Source organism: Anolis carolinensis, chromosome 1 (assembly GCF_035594765.1).
Source record: "Anolis carolinensis isolate JA03-04 chromosome 1, rAnoCar3.1.pri, whole genome shotgun sequence".
Taxonomy (NCBI): domain Eukaryota; kingdom Metazoa; phylum Chordata; class Lepidosauria; order Squamata; family Dactyloidae; genus Anolis; species Anolis carolinensis.
The window spans coordinates 179,576,351-179,591,901 of NC_085841.1; the positions used below are offsets into that span (position 1 = coordinate 179,576,351).

Here is a 15,551-nt window from a genome sequence, read left to right on the forward strand (position 1 = left end):
AATTACAAAATGCATTCATTGTTTTGCTGCATGGCAGGGAAGAAAAGAGGGTGTGATGATCAAACTTTAAAAGGACATTGTGTCCTGTCTGGGAATTATTCACAAACTAGTTAAAGTGGGTAGTTTCTGGGTTTAACTTAATCCAATTTAGGCTGCTTTGGGAATGAGTGCCAGATAATCCTATGAGTGTAATCTCCAGTAAACATAATGGTGTATGTGTATGTTCTTTCAAGTTGCCTGTCAATTTACAGCAACCCCATGGATTTAATAGGATTTTCTTAGCCAAGGACTACTCAGAGAGGATTTTATCCATCTCTTCCTTTAGTACCTGGTATTCACTGGCAATCTCTAGTCCAAGTGCTGACCCTGTTTAGCTTGCAAGAGCAGATGAGATCTTGTGTCTTTAGACAGAACACAATAATACTTCCTTCTAAGTAGACATTGATAGAATTGCATTTGATGGATTGGATTAGGTCGGGGGGGGGGGGCAGAGGGAGGAACTAGGAGCATCCTTGAATGTCTGCCTGCATAAAAGGAAGTCTCACTGGATTCATCTGAATACTCCCAGACAGACATATATAAGGTTGGAACCTTGAAAAAGCAGATTTCAGCCAGAGGGTGCTGTACATATTTAATGTGGTTTTCGATGTTTTAAAATCCAGTTTAATATGATGATTGGTTTACTTAGCTTTCAAAATTATAATTTGTCGTGCTTTTAGATCTATCTTGTTTTTAAATTATGTTCTGAACTGCCTTGAGTACCCATCCCAGGAGAAAGAAGGGATGTAGACCTAATTAATTAATTAATTAATTAACTAAGTGAAGCAAAATAACTCCCTGTTTTTAATGGCTTGAAACTCAGAAGGAATATTGTCCAGAGCCAGGAGAGATCTCATTCCAGCCAAAACCAGCTTTGGTAGGAGTGATAGGTAGAGCAGTAACATCAAGAGTGGGCTTGCTACCATTGTGCTGATGGGTCTACAAGGCTTTTCTTTAGGCAACTGAGAAGAGACTTCTGCATATTAGATATAGGGCCACATCACACTTACCTTTTTAGTGTCTTAGGACACTAAAGGAACAGTTTAGTGATTGATAGGCATGCTGCCTGTCATGCAACGTTGCTGAACTTCCTGTTGAAGCCCAACCCAAGGCACTTATGTTGTGCTGGCTCCAATGGAATCAGCACATTTCAGTGCCACTTCGATGCCACTTCCCCTGTGTGATAGAGCAAGAGTCACCATTGAGACTGGTGAAATGGTGCTGGTTGGAGTTATCCATGTTATGAGGTCAATAGTTGCTTATGTCAACATTCTGAAATAAGTGAGATGGCTTCTTTTAACTTACTAACTTCTTTGCAGTAGCAGAAAGGAAACATTCAACATACATAGGCCTTGAACAGAAATTGTATTTAGTTATTCTCATCTCCAGCAGAAGTGACTTGTGACTCGTGACTTGCATGTAAATAATGCAGTAAATCTGTTTTAAAGAAACTATTCCAGGTGCTGAAATTATATGGAGAATATGGTTCAGCATCCTGGCAAGCCCCTTTGAAGGCTTATTAAAACCTGAATTCACAATTTCCTGAATATAGAAACCATAAGTTGTCATTGCCATAGACAACAACAGTTGTCTTCCAAGATAAGTTTTCTGGATGTGTGGACTTGGGCCTCAGAGCCCTTCTCCATATTCCACACATTGAATATGAACAGTATTTATAAGCATACCATATACATAACCTCACAGTTTGTACATGGGCAAGGTCTTCATGCAAACACATAAGGACTGGAAGCTGTGAAAAGTTGATGCAGTCTCAGTCTCATCACTGCCCCTGCACCTCTCTTTAGTGAATTTCTGAAGGTGAAGACCAGTAAAAGTTAAGCATTTTAAAGTTTTATAGATTTCCATTGCTGGGTTAAGCACATGCTTACATTTCCTACTGGAATCAACTGAACATTGCTTTTCTTCAGATTGTGTCTTTACCTACTGGTGTAAGATTACTTGGCATTTCAGGAAGACTGAAATCCAGGGAAAAACACCTAGCATTTCAAAAAACGTATGTAGCTTATATTATATATCTATGTACCAGCACTGCATCAATGAAGCACGAAACATGCAGAATAATCACAGGATGCCTTAAACCTACACCTGTTGATAAACTCTACAAGTTAGCTGGCATTGCCCCTCCTGACGTGCAACGGGAAGTTGCTGCTAACGGTGAGAGAAATAAGGTTGAACACTGTGAAAGCCACCCACTGCATGACTATCAGCCTCCTCCCACCAGACTCAAATCAGGGAAGGGCTTCATGAGAACCACCACTCCTCTTGATGTTCCTCCAGCAACAGCAAGGGTGTCCCTCTGGGCAGCTAAACCTGGCAATTCTAACTGGATGGCCCCCCAAGAGGGTCTTCCTCCAGGGGCAAACCAAGAATGGGCAACTTGGAAGTCCCTGAACAGACTGAGAAGCGGAGTGGGCAGATCAAAAGACAACTTGGCAAGGTGGCACTACCTGGAGGAATCCTCCACCTTGTGTGACTGTGGAGCAGAACAAACAACTCCGCATATGTATGCTTGCCCACAATGTCCTGCCTCATGCACGGAGGAGGAGTTGTTTAAAGCTACAGACAATGCGGTTGCTGTTGCCCGTTTTTGGTCTAAAACTATTTAGTTGCTTGTGATTTCCTATTTTTTTCATCATCTTAAAATGTATTTGTTATGCAATGCTTTTGACATGAAATAAATAAATAAATCAATGAAGCATTAGTTATACCAGGAAAAAAATGCTTGGCCAGGAAACCCAACCTGTGAGATCCTATTAGGCTTTATTATTGCGTGAGTTAGGGCCTTTTACCCTAGCACTTAAGACCTGGCTCTTTACTAGAGCTTTTAATCTATGTTAATTTTATCAATATTTGTATGTATGTATTTTTATCCTTTACAATTTTATCTTGTAAATCGCCTAGAGCATCTTGGATGGAGGGCGATTAATAAGTAATTAAATGATTATGATTATGATGATGATGATGATGATTATTATTATTATTATTATTCTACTCAGGAGTATAGCTTCAAGGGGAGGGTGAAGGCACTGACCTACCCCCATGAGCATTCTTCCCCCAAATGAAATTTTCCTTCATTACCCACATTTCTAGCATTGGGATAAGATAAAAAATCAGTTAACTATTGACAAGTAGAGTTGAGGTACCCAAAGATAAGAGGCAGTCAAAATTACAAAGGGAATATGAATGAAGCGAATAGACAGGTTCTAGGTGTGAACTATTGTCAATGTCTGTCTTCTGTAAAGCAATTGATTTTAGGACTGAAGAAAAATGTCCTTTGGGGGGCAGAATTCTTACTTGAACATAGTACCCAGAGCCAGCAAAGTTCAGTAATTTGCACATTGAACCACTCTGGAAAAAAAGGATCAAATCTCCACTCAGCCGTGGAAATCCACAGAGTAGCCTCTCTCAGTCTTAGAGGAAGTCAAAGGCAAATCTGCCAAGAATATCCCAAGATAGAGTTGTCATAAGTCAGAAACATAAATGCCACACAAGAACAGCAACCTAAATCCTCATTTTGCCTCCCGTAGTTACCCTTCTGTTTTGATAGCAATGAACAGGCTTAAATTCTGTTTATTTTTCAGTTCTCATTTCAAAGCTATTGAAGCCAGTGACCATCATAGCAACTCATAATGTTAATTTTACAATGTGTGAAGAAGTATTGTGAGAGTGCCTTGGGGGTCAGAGCTCAAAGATCATAATAATCTTTCTGTTCCAAATTCTGTTTTAAAGGCAAAATTATAGATATATTTAGTAAGGAGCTGTGTTCCTTCTGTAAGATATTTGTATATTTATGTTTTTATGCCTTCCCTTCAGCAGACTCCCAAAGAAATATAGTACTGCGGTGATAAAACAAGGTTGCCTTGCCTTCCTCTTTTCTAGATTTCTGTTTAACAAAGTACATGGAGAGACACCACTGCAGCTGGATGCAGTGGATGAGAAAGAAGACAAGGATGTCCAAGCAGAAAGAGAGCGGGTCACTCTGGGCCTAACGGACTGTGACATGCTGCAGCTCCAGAACCTCACCAAAGTCTACCACCTCCTCCATCGAAGGATTTCAGCAGTAAAAAATGTCAGCGTTGGAATCCCAGCAGGAGAGGTGAGCTTCTGTATTGGGCCTGAGGGAGAGGCAGCCCTTTTCTGCCTTCTGTTTTGGACAGCAAAATGTCTTTGTACTACCTCTGGCTGAAGTATTCTGTCTTTCCCTGTTGAAACTAAGATGCATTTCTGTATATTAACGCACTCATCCCTTTTCTAAGATAAGGGATTCCACATTTCAGGGTGCACTTATTTTAATTTTCCTCTTCTTGTTTGAAAACGATTAACCTTTCTAATGAGGTCTTGAATTTAAACTCTAGCTCAGGGGTCCTCAAACATTTTAAGCAGAGAACCTGCTCATGGTACCTCAAACTGTTAGGGGGCCGGACTGTAGTTTGAGAAAAATATGAATGAGTTTCTATGCACACTGCACATTTTTTATTTGTAGTTCAAAAAAACAAAACAATGAAAGAACAATACAATATCTAAAATGAAGAACAATTCTAACCAACATAAACTTAACCAGTATTTCAATGGGAAGTGTGGGCCTGATTTTGGCTGATGAGATAGTTGGGTAAATTAGGATTGTTGTTGTGTGCCTTCTAGTTGTTTCAGACTCAGGGTGACCTTAAGTCTAAAGTTTAGGGTAGGGGCTGGGTAAATGACCTTGGAAGGTTACATTCAGACTGCGGGCCTTACGACCTCATTATATGGGCTAATTTGCCCATCGTATGCCAGTTCCTTTCACCTTTTGGCATGGAGCCCATTATACGACATATGCCTACTTCCAGTTGGGCCAAAGAGGTGAGGAAGTGGTGTACGCTTCCTGTGTTACATTTGCAACAATGGAGGGGAAGCTAGGCAGTGGACACTTCCCCCCCTGGGATGGGGCCAAAGGTAAGTTGGGCGATGTGGGGTGTGGGGTAAAGGGCTCTCCACACCCCTTGGTGGGACCCCACAATGTGTGGTGAATTCTAATGTTAATGTGATAAGGTACTTAGTTTGGGAATCCCTGCTCTAGCTGTTGGTTTATCTGGAAAATGTTAGGAAAGCATTATAACTTGGTCTTTATCCTCATATTCCAGTGCTTTGGATTGCTAGGTGTAAATGGGGCTGGGAAAACAACCATCTTCAAAATGTTGACAGGAGACATTGGGCCATCTGGTGGAAGGCTGCTGGTGCGCGATGAAACTGGGTATGGAGCAGTCAATTCAATTTATGCTGTGAAATATGGGGGATGTAACTGAGGAAATCAATGCAATGGGACATTAACTTGGATCAAAAGAAATCTAAGTGTGGAAATGAGAGTTATTGAGAAAAGCACAAATGGCATAATGATTTCAAATAAGAAACTGTCCCAGCTTTATTCTTCTCCCCATTTCATTTAGAGGAGATTGAGGCAATGTGAAGTTTACACTGTAGCCTTATCAGAACCCTGCCTTGGGATAATGCCTTTTGAACTTGGTTGGATTTGCTTCCAAAGAAGCATGAACTCAACCATGCTGTAGGTTTGTACCAGCTAATTTGTAGAAGGCAGGGGATTCAGCCTATGTCAATTTTCTGCTACTCAAAGCAAGAGATTTGAACATGTTTTCTCAAAAGGTGGCAAACAGACCTGTTGCTGGATTTTAAAAAATGCAAAGGATTTCACATATGATTAGCATATCCTTAACATGAAACTCAGCATATTCATACAACAAAAATAGGATATAGCCCTTTGAAATTTGCAATTCAAAAATTATAAGTTGAAATGTGCAAGCTACTAATGAGTAAGAAAGAGATAAATTATATCCATATAGACCTCTCTACAGTTGCCCTGCACAAATGAAAGTCACCTGCTTTCATTTAACTTTAACTTTTAGAAAGTCATACCACTCAGAACCTAAAATAATAATTATTATTGCAATTCAGATCCTTGAATGACATCAATAATTCCCACTGGTCATTGTTTGGATACTGTCCACAAGATGATGCCCTGGATGATTTACTAACTGTGGAAGAACACATGTACTACTATGCTCGCTTGCATGGTATCCCAGAGAAACATATTAAAGGGGTAAGTAAAATTAGATAAGTAAATGTAAATGTGCTGTTGGAATGCATTCATTGTGTTTTGCCCAGGTGCATTCAAGGTTTAAAATGCCTAAAATATTTTATATCATAATAAATACAGAGATGATCTTAATAAAAACCATACTATGGTTTCTATAATTCTGCAAATAAATAAGACTGGAAAAATTGTAGGTGTGGCCACTGGCCAGCATCTGTCCTTCAGTAAATTCATAACATCATTTGCTTTTGAAAGGCTGGATCTTCACTGCCATATAACCCAGTTTCAGAATGCAGATTAATTGCATTGATCTGGATTATATGGCAGTGTAGATGCAGCCTGAGAGTCTGCTGTAGGGAGGCAAAGGTTTGAAATGGAAAATTCCAGGCACATTTTGTATTCGATGCCTTTTGGCACTAAACCTTCATATTTGGATTAAATACAAAAAAGAGTGATCTACTTCGATGGTTCTGTTGTTGAATTCGGACTAATTTATTCACATTTCTTTTATGAGAAAAATACCACTTTTAATAGTAATAATAATAATAATTTTATTTTTTACTTGCCCTTCCTTGTAGCTCAGTTTTCAATTTACCTACATAAATTTCACACCTGAGACAGTCCCTAGCAGTGGTCTCTAACCAATTCTGCATAATTTTACTCACCAGTGAGACTTGCAACCTCATCAGACAGGGCTTTTTCTGGCGGCATACGGTAGTTGAGCCTGAAATGATCCACGGAGCCTGCTGGCTTCCATCAAATGATGCACAGGAACTTCCAGTGGAGCTCCGTGGTCATTTAGAGTGGAGCCAGCATATGCCGCCATGGTGGCAACACGAGAGACTTTCCATGTTGTACAGGAAGCAATGTGGGAAAGTTGCGCAGTCAGCGCTTCCCCTAGTGGGATCAACTTCCTCTCGAGCTGAGCATATGTGCCGATTCCAGTAGTCTGTGTGACGAGATTATTAGAATAGTAAGTTATCAACAGCAAATTTTAGAAAATAGTTTTCTCAAAAGCAGTGTGTAAAGTTTTAAAACAGAACATCTCACTGAACTTTCTATTATTTGGAGTCATAGTTCTGTATACCACCCACCCGTCCAGCATCCTGAGATTGTGCATAAACAGCACCTGGTTCCATGCTTCTGAAGCCGCCCAGTGACTACAGCAGGCACTCCAGCAGAAGCAATGCTGGCCCACAAGAGAGCTGAGAAAGATCTAGGAATTCAGAATGTCTGTTTGGCCCATTCATCAGTAAGAAATGTGTCAGTCAGCAACCAGAATTGCAAATTTAGCCCGTGTTTACATTCACAAATCAAAGCATAGTATACAAAATAATGTGCTTGGACATATACAAAGGGCTGTCCTGGGAATATTTTTTGTAAATGTTTAATGAAAAGGGGGGTGTTAAAGAAGAGGAGGTGAAATGCTCTGCGTAAATGTGTGGAGAAGAGGGGGAAGGATTTCAAGGGGGAAGCCACCTAAGCACAAGCAATCTGTGTGTGTGGGAGAGAGAAACAGGGAGAAAGAGAGCAAGTTGAAACACTGTAAATGAAGCCAGCCAAGAGGGGGAAAACATTTCTCTCCCCTGCCAGTCAAAAAAGCAAAGTTGGACATCCTGCATTACCTTGTTGCATTTCCTCCTTCCTTGCCCACCTCTCTTCCATACCCCATGGTTGGCATTAGCCTCTCTGGTGATATCCCCCAGTACAGTGATTCTCAACCTGGGGTCCTGAGATATTTTTGGCCTTCAATGCCCAGAAATTCTAAAAGCTGGTAAATTGGTTGGGATTTCTAGGAGTTGTAGGCCAAAAACATCTGGGGACCCCAGGTTGAGAACCACTGCCCTAGTGAATCTACATGTTCTGCACCTTCTCTAGAGATGCTACTGGACCCAGGTATAACTGAGAATACATTCAGATTTAAAGATGGAAGCTTTGCACTTCCCAACCAAAAAGACTTGGACACAGTTTGTATACCCGTATCTATTTTCTGATATATTTGTTTTGAAAAAAAATTAGTTTCAGCAAGATAGTTGTCAGATATATAATCTTCTCCCTTGGATTGAGATTAGAGAAAGCTGTTATTCTTGTTCTCGGTGGACATATTAGATATAGTGCTGCCTGGCTGGAGGAGTATAGAGGTCACTATTCTCTCCGATTCTATTTTTGGAAATGGGAGTAAATTATTCTCCTTTTTAAAAGAAAAAAGAAAAAAAGGATTATAAGGCAAAAACAGAAAAATATATATTTGAGGCAATGTGAAACTTTTGAAAGAGCTACCCTACTGAACCACGATAAAAAGGAAAAATGATAAATTAACAAATCAGCACTTGATTTACTGTGCGATTAAATCCATTAGAGGAACAGGATTGTGTGAGGGGCGGTGGTGGGAAGCAAACCCTTGAGTGTAAGATAAAAAAGTCCCGGTAAAGTTTAATTTTAATTCTTGTGAACAGTGAGCTGTCTTGTCTCACCCTGCCTTCTTTGCTCTCAGTTTTCTGGGGAAGTCAGACAAAGGCAAATGCTGGTTTTGTTTAGCACAGGGTGGCTATAAATATGTCAGCCGTTTTCCAATTCAAGACATACTGCTTAATTTGACAAGACAGGATGAGCAAAAAATAGGAGGGTTGTTATTTCTGTTTGCTATAAATTTAGCCAAGTTTGATTTAAATGTATGCAAGTTTGAAATTGCTGATTAGCTAGCATTGAGGATGTGCAAAGGGAGGGGAAAGGCAGCCAGCTGGGAAGCGAAACAAGAGCGGTTTTCAAATGGGTAAAGTAACCCATTTACATAAATGTCAGCAGATAATACCATAGTTACATTGTCAAGTTGTCATCGCTACAGCTCTCGGCATATGCAGTGACAATATTTCAATATGCTTTCTAAAAAAAATGTAAACATTGTTTACACAGGTTGTATTTCATCTGCTTTATCGACTTAACCTGATGCCCTACAAACACCGGATCACCTCCATGTGTAGCTATGGCACCAACAGAAAGCTGTCAACTGCTCTGGCCCTTCTTGGGAAACCTTCCATTTTACTGCTGGTAAGAAAATAAAGCTTTGTTGGAGGAGGAGAGGGCTTCAGATTTTCTGTCTTCTCTGAAGCTTTGCAGAAGCAGCAACAACAGCGGGAGCTGTGAGAAAGAAGGTTTTGTGAAAGCCGGGAGGTGTGCTTAGCATGCTTAGTAACAGAATTTATGTTCTGAATATAAACTAAACAGTCGGAAGGACTTATAATAGCTTGATCCTCACTCAAGAAAGTGAGACACATTCTAGTTCTTTTAAAAGCATGTCAAAACCACACAACTACCTTCCCCTCTTGCTTTTATTGTGAAACGTCACCAGTGAGAAATCCCAGGGATAAGCTCGGTGACTCGGGAAACGGGGGATTAATGCCCTGTTTGATCATGGAAACCCACTGGGTGGGTTACTTTGGGCGGATCACAGACTTTGGGACCCAGAAAGTCCCTTAAGGTCACTATAAGTCAGATAAACTTTGAATGCGCACTACAATAACAAAGTTTACTTTCATATCAGAGAAATCAGTAAATTGGATTACATTGTTTGGCATAATTTGTTTCATTTAAGAATATGTAGATAGATAATGGAAAAATGAAACACTCCTATAAGCAGGCAGCATGGTTATTCATTCATCTTACATCTGAGCTCCCAAACAGAACAGCTCCAACCCAAAGATGCTTCCTCATTGAACCGACAATTTTTCCTTCACCTTCTCTCTCTTTTAAATTTCAGGTTACAGGCAACCTGATGTATGTCGGCATAGGACCCTATAAAAGTGAAAAATTACATATATTTTTTTAAAAAAAAATCCAAAAAAATGTTTTTCTATGAACATTTTTCTAGATCCTCCAGCACAATCCTATGGTCACACTGGAGGACATATTGATTATCTAGAAATCTCTAGATCCTTCAGCATGACTCCAGAGGTGTCAACTTCCAGAGGACCATAGACTTGTATTGGAGGACCTAGAGATTTCTAGAACAAAACATTTTAATCAAATCCATTAAAGTTAAGTCCATAAATATAGAGGGCCAAAGGTAGTTAAAAACTATTTCCCTCCCTCTGAAACTAAGTGATATTCAGTGATATATTGATATATACAGGCCCTCATCATAACAGTCCCTAGCTATATTATCTGTATTAAAGAAAATGTAGAAATTTTTATCTCCAGATGTAAAAGGTTTTTTGGAAAGAATCATTTTTCTTAGAAGGAAAAACATGAGAAAACTGAAAGGAGTCTTGAAGATAGCAAACGGCTCAATGACTATTGAACGGGATTAGAAAAGGCTGGAATGGAATTACATGGGAAAGAGCTGGATTCTGCTGTATTGCTTGTCCCATTTATCCTTGACTATTAGCATCTGCCAGCCTCAAAAAATAATATCCTCTCAGTGTATATAACAATCATAAATGTATTGTTACTTAGAATCTCAAGGGTATACAGAGGTAACTCGTGAGCTGCATCTCTGAAAGGAAGAAAATATCTGTCTTTAAAAATATTTGCTGTCCATTTTTATCTAAGTAGACTAGATTTTACTCTAGCAGGGAGGATCCAGACTGACTGAAAAGTCACAGGAATTAACCTGCCTGGGGAGCTGGTATAAAAAGTCTTAGATCATATCCTGGAGCTGATAGAAAATATTGCATGATAAACAAAATGTGTATGTACCTCCAAAATACAATTGAAAAGATTAGGAAACAAATTTGGGCATTTCTGGTCTTGGTATGAATCTTCTGCGAAAGTGAACAAAAACAAGAACAAGGAAATGAGGACAATTTTAGTATTTTGCTGGCGAGAACAAGAAAAAATAGCAGTATCATCTTAATTGGTTCACTTGTATTTGTATCTCATGTTACCCTTACAGAATAGAATAGGTTAGGACTTCCAGTGTGTGGACATGGCGGTGAGACGGGCACTTTAGATCTCTCAGGAGGGTGCCAGCTGAAACCGGGTGACTGGGTAGAGCAATAGCTCCCTCCACCTCATGGAATAAGGTGAGGTGGACAGCGGAAACCGAGGGTCAGCCGACGGTCCCAGAAGGGGTCCACTCCTCAAGAGTGGGCACCAAAAGGGACCCAGCAAAAGACCCACTGGTTAAGGCGGGTCGCGGTGGAAGCGCGCGGGGGAGAATCCCACGCAGGAATCGCCGACCGGGCACACTGTTTTTAATGGAAAAAAAAATAAATTTTTTTGATGAATGAAATTAAGTTCTAACCAAGGGGCATTGAAACAGAGGGGAAGCCTCTGGAGGAAAAAAAAAAGAGAAGAGAAGGAAGAGATTTGCCTTCCTGGAGAGGGGCGAGAAACTACGGGGAGAACTACACAGTGCAAGAAAGCAGGAGTACTTTCCTGGCTTAGACAGTGAAACCGCAAGGACCGTAAGGAAAAAAAATTGCCCCATTTGGAAATCTAAAGGATAAAGGATTAAAAATAACAAAACAAACCCAAGAAGATGGCGGAGTACTGACCTTGAGGAAAAGATAAGAGCCTTCCTTCTTGTAAACAAAGTGTGGAGCGGCGGAAGCTCCGCTGGAAGCCACCGGAAACCGCGTAGAAGGTGAAATCGCGCGAGAGAGGGAGAGAGAAAGGACGTGAAGTGAAGAAGGGCGGAAGAAGCTCAGAAGAGAGGAAGACAGAAAGGGCGGAAATAAAGGGAAAGAACGGAAGAAAACACAAAGAACATAAAGAAGAGACAGGAAACGCCGGCAGGATTGGGAAGAGGGAAGAAAAGAGAAGAAAGGTGAACCCCCGAAAGGTAAAAAGTAGAAATAATCTGGAAAGGGGATGATGTGAAGGAAAGAATAAGGAAAGATTAAGGATTGAAATAAACAACGGGAGATAGAAGCTCCCTATAGTAAACGGCAAGGAGGCAAAGATAAAGGCCTTCTAGGGGGAAATAGAGAATAGAGAAGAGAAGAGGGACGAGAATAAAGATATACAAAGACATTAAGATTTAAACAAGAATGTGAGGAGGAGGAGAATGAAAGCATAACAGAGAACAGAAAATCTTGAGAGCTTAGGGAATAAAGAGAGACCACCCAAAAGAGGGAAGAGGCATATGAGTAGATAGACAAAAATAGGCATTTGTTTAAGCAAGTATATGTAGCTGGAAACCTTGTATAGTACATACAGATGGGAACTGTCTAACCAATCTTACTCAAATTACATTATTATTAGCACGAATAGAATAATTGAAGATTTATAAGGAAGTGCAAGACGAATAAAAGAACAAGAGATCATAAGAAAGAAGAAAAGAAGGAAAAATACAGGAAACAAAATGGCAACATTTAAATTTAAACCAGATAGAGAAATAAAGGACGCAAAAGGCGCAACTAGGAGACCATCCCTGACGGAGGAGACAAATCTGAAGGATATGATGAAAGACATGATGAGAGAGATACAGAAAATCCAGGAGAAGCAAGATGTATATCAAAAAATCCAACAAGAACAAATGTCAGATTTCAAAAAGGAGATTAAAGAGGAATTGGGTATAATGAAGAGTGAGATTACAATATTACAATGGGAAATAAAAGAACTAAAAAATGAAAAGAAAGAACTAAAGACAACCCAAGAAAAGACCCAATATAAACTAAAAGAATTAGAGAAAAGAAATGAAAAAATAAACGCAAAACAAGAAGCCATGGAGGCAAGAGAATTAGAATATCAATTGAGAATGAGAAACATACCGGAAGAGCCAGGAGAAAACCTAAGAGATAAAATAATAGAGATTCTAATGAAACTCCTGGACTGCTCCGAACAAGAGATACAAGAACAAACAGACAGAACGTACAGGATTAACACAAACTTCTCAAGAAGAAACAAAACGCCAAGAGACGCGATAGTACACTTTACAAAGAAAATCGCAAGAGATGAAATATTGAGAACAAATAACAAAAAAAAGATATACTACAAAGGGACAAAAATAGTGATATTGAAGGAAGTACCAAATACAATAATAAGTAGAAGAAAAAAATACACCTTCCTGACAGAGGAATTGAAACAACAAAAGGCGAGATATAGATGGGAAAGAGAAGAAGGGTTAATGACAACATATAAAGGTCAAAGGTATTGGATCACGACAGAAGAAAGAGCACGAGAATTCTACAATACAATAAGAAAGGAGAAGGAAGAAGAGTCTGAAAAGAGACAAAAAGAGAAGAAAAAACCAAAGAGACAACGCACAGAGTCCCCCGAAAAAGAAGAATTAGACATAAAGGAATGTAGATTGAATCTAAGGGAAAGTATGGAACCTAGGAATCTAAGAAAGGTAGAAGAAAGACGGGAAGAATAGGAGCAAGAAGACGGAATGAGGGAAGAAGAGGAGGAGGAGGAAGAAATAGAAGAAGCGGGTGATAAGGACAAAGATAAAGATGAGTGAACTTAAAATCTATTCAAACAATATAAACGGGTTAAATTCGACAATAAAAAGAAATAAAGTATTTAATGAGCTAAAGAAAAAAAGATACCAGGTTATTGCACTCCAAGAAACCCACATAACCCAAAAACATGTTAAATACCTAGAGGAAAAAAAATTGGGACAATGCTTCTATGCTTCGGCATTGGAAAAAAAGGGGGGTAGTGATGTATATAGAAGGGAGAATACCAGCAAAATTAGCCTTCAAGGACGACGAGGGCAGATTTGTAGGGGTAAAAATAACAATCCAGGGAATAGATATACTAATATGTAACATATATGCACCTAATGGAGCAAAGTCAGCTTTCATAGAAAAACTAAAGAGTAATATTAGTGATCAAGAATATGAACATCTAATAATAATAGGAGACTTTAACGGTGTGATAGAGGGGGAAATAGATAGGAGTAAAGCAGCGAATAAAGGGAAAAGCAAAAATAATATAGGAAATCTACCAAAAACAATGATAAACATGATGAAGGAATTAAACATTCAAGATAGTTGGAGAATAAAAAAATGAAGGAGTAAGGGATTTTACTTTTTTCTCGACCAGACACCAAAGCTGGTTGAGAATCGACATGGCATGGGTGTCAAAATCACTAATGCCAAAATTTAGAAAAATAGATATATTGCCAAGATTGGATTCGGACCATTGCCCATTAGAAATAGAGATATTTTATATATATAAAAAAGAATGGAAATGGAGGCTAGATGAAAATTTACTGAAGAAAGAGGAAGACATTGAAAGAATAAGGAAAACAATACAAGAATACTTTGAGATCAATGACACAACAGAGATAGACCTATTTACACTATGGGAAGCAAGCAAAGTGGTAGTGAGAGGGAGATTTATCCAACAAAAAGCAATTAAAAAGATGGCATAGCTGGCCAAAATACAAAGAATTATTAGTAAAAAGAAATGGAGAATGGGAAATGAGGCCTCAACAGGAGATGAGAGAAATAAATAAAAATATTTCCTGGTACCAAATATGGCAGATAAAAGAACATTTTAAGATAGATAAACAATTAGGATTTGAGGAGCAAAATATATTTTGGGAAAAAATAATACGAACAGATAGGAAAATAATAACCAAAATTTATAAAAAATTAATAGAATGGGAAACGGAAGAAGAGAAAGAAAAACCATATATGATTAGGTGGAATGAAAATATAGGCAGGAAGATTAGGAAAGAAGAATGGGAAGAAATTTGGAGGAAAAAATTGAAATATAATTATGCAACAGATTTAAAGGAGAATTGGATTAAGATGGCCTATAGATGGCATATGACACCACAAAAACTAGGAAAATGTTATAAAAATGTAAAAAAAATTGCTGGAAATGTGAGAAGATTGAGGGTACATATTATCATATGTGGTGGGGATGCGAAAAAGCAAAGACCTATTGGAAGAAAATTAGGGGAGACATGGAAAATATATTAGAGGTAAAATTACCAATGAAACCGGAACTATGGTTATTAGGAATAACTGAACAAAAATTAGAAACAAACAAAGACAAATTATTATTCCTGCTAACGACGGCAGCAAGGATTTGCTACGCGAGGGTATGGAAAAATCCCGAAATACCTAAAGAAGAAGATTGGCTGAAAAAAATACAAGATATAAAAAATATGGATAGGCTTACTTTCCTCTTATCAAAAAATAAGGGAAATCCGATAAAAGAAACAAATTGGGATAATGTAACAAAATACCTAGAAAGAAAGATAAAATAATCAAGACAAATATATATATATAAAAAATAACAACAAAACAGCAAGAGTATAGAATGAAAATGGAAAAATAGGTTATATAAAAGAAAAGAAATAAGTAAATAAATAAACAAGTAAAACATATATGATATAAATAGAATGAGTGATTAAACAAATAAATGAATAAAAAATAAAAATAATATAAGAAACAAAGGAAAATAGGTCCAAACAAACTTAAGAAGAAAAATATTAAAAAACAGA

At 38.5% G+C, this 15,551-nt stretch overlaps 1 protein-coding gene across 3 annotated transcripts in view; it reads left to right on the plus strand.

The window, feature by feature from the left end:
- abca12 (ATP binding cassette subfamily A member 12) overlaps nt 1-15,551 on the plus strand; it is a 212,858-nt gene that overhangs the window by 178,679 nt on the left and 18,628 nt on the right. For all 3 annotated transcript variants that reach the window (XM_062960972.1, XM_008113539.3, XM_062960963.1), the window contains exons 44-47: nt 3,940-4,156; nt 5,181-5,290; nt 6,007-6,151; nt 9,059-9,193. In XM_062960972.1, the coding sequence (XP_062817042.1) occupies nt 3,940-4,156; nt 5,181-5,290; nt 6,007-6,151; nt 9,059-9,193 (607 nt within the window). The remainder of the gene's footprint in view (nt 1-3,939; nt 4,157-5,180; nt 5,291-6,006; nt 6,152-9,058; nt 9,194-15,551) is intronic.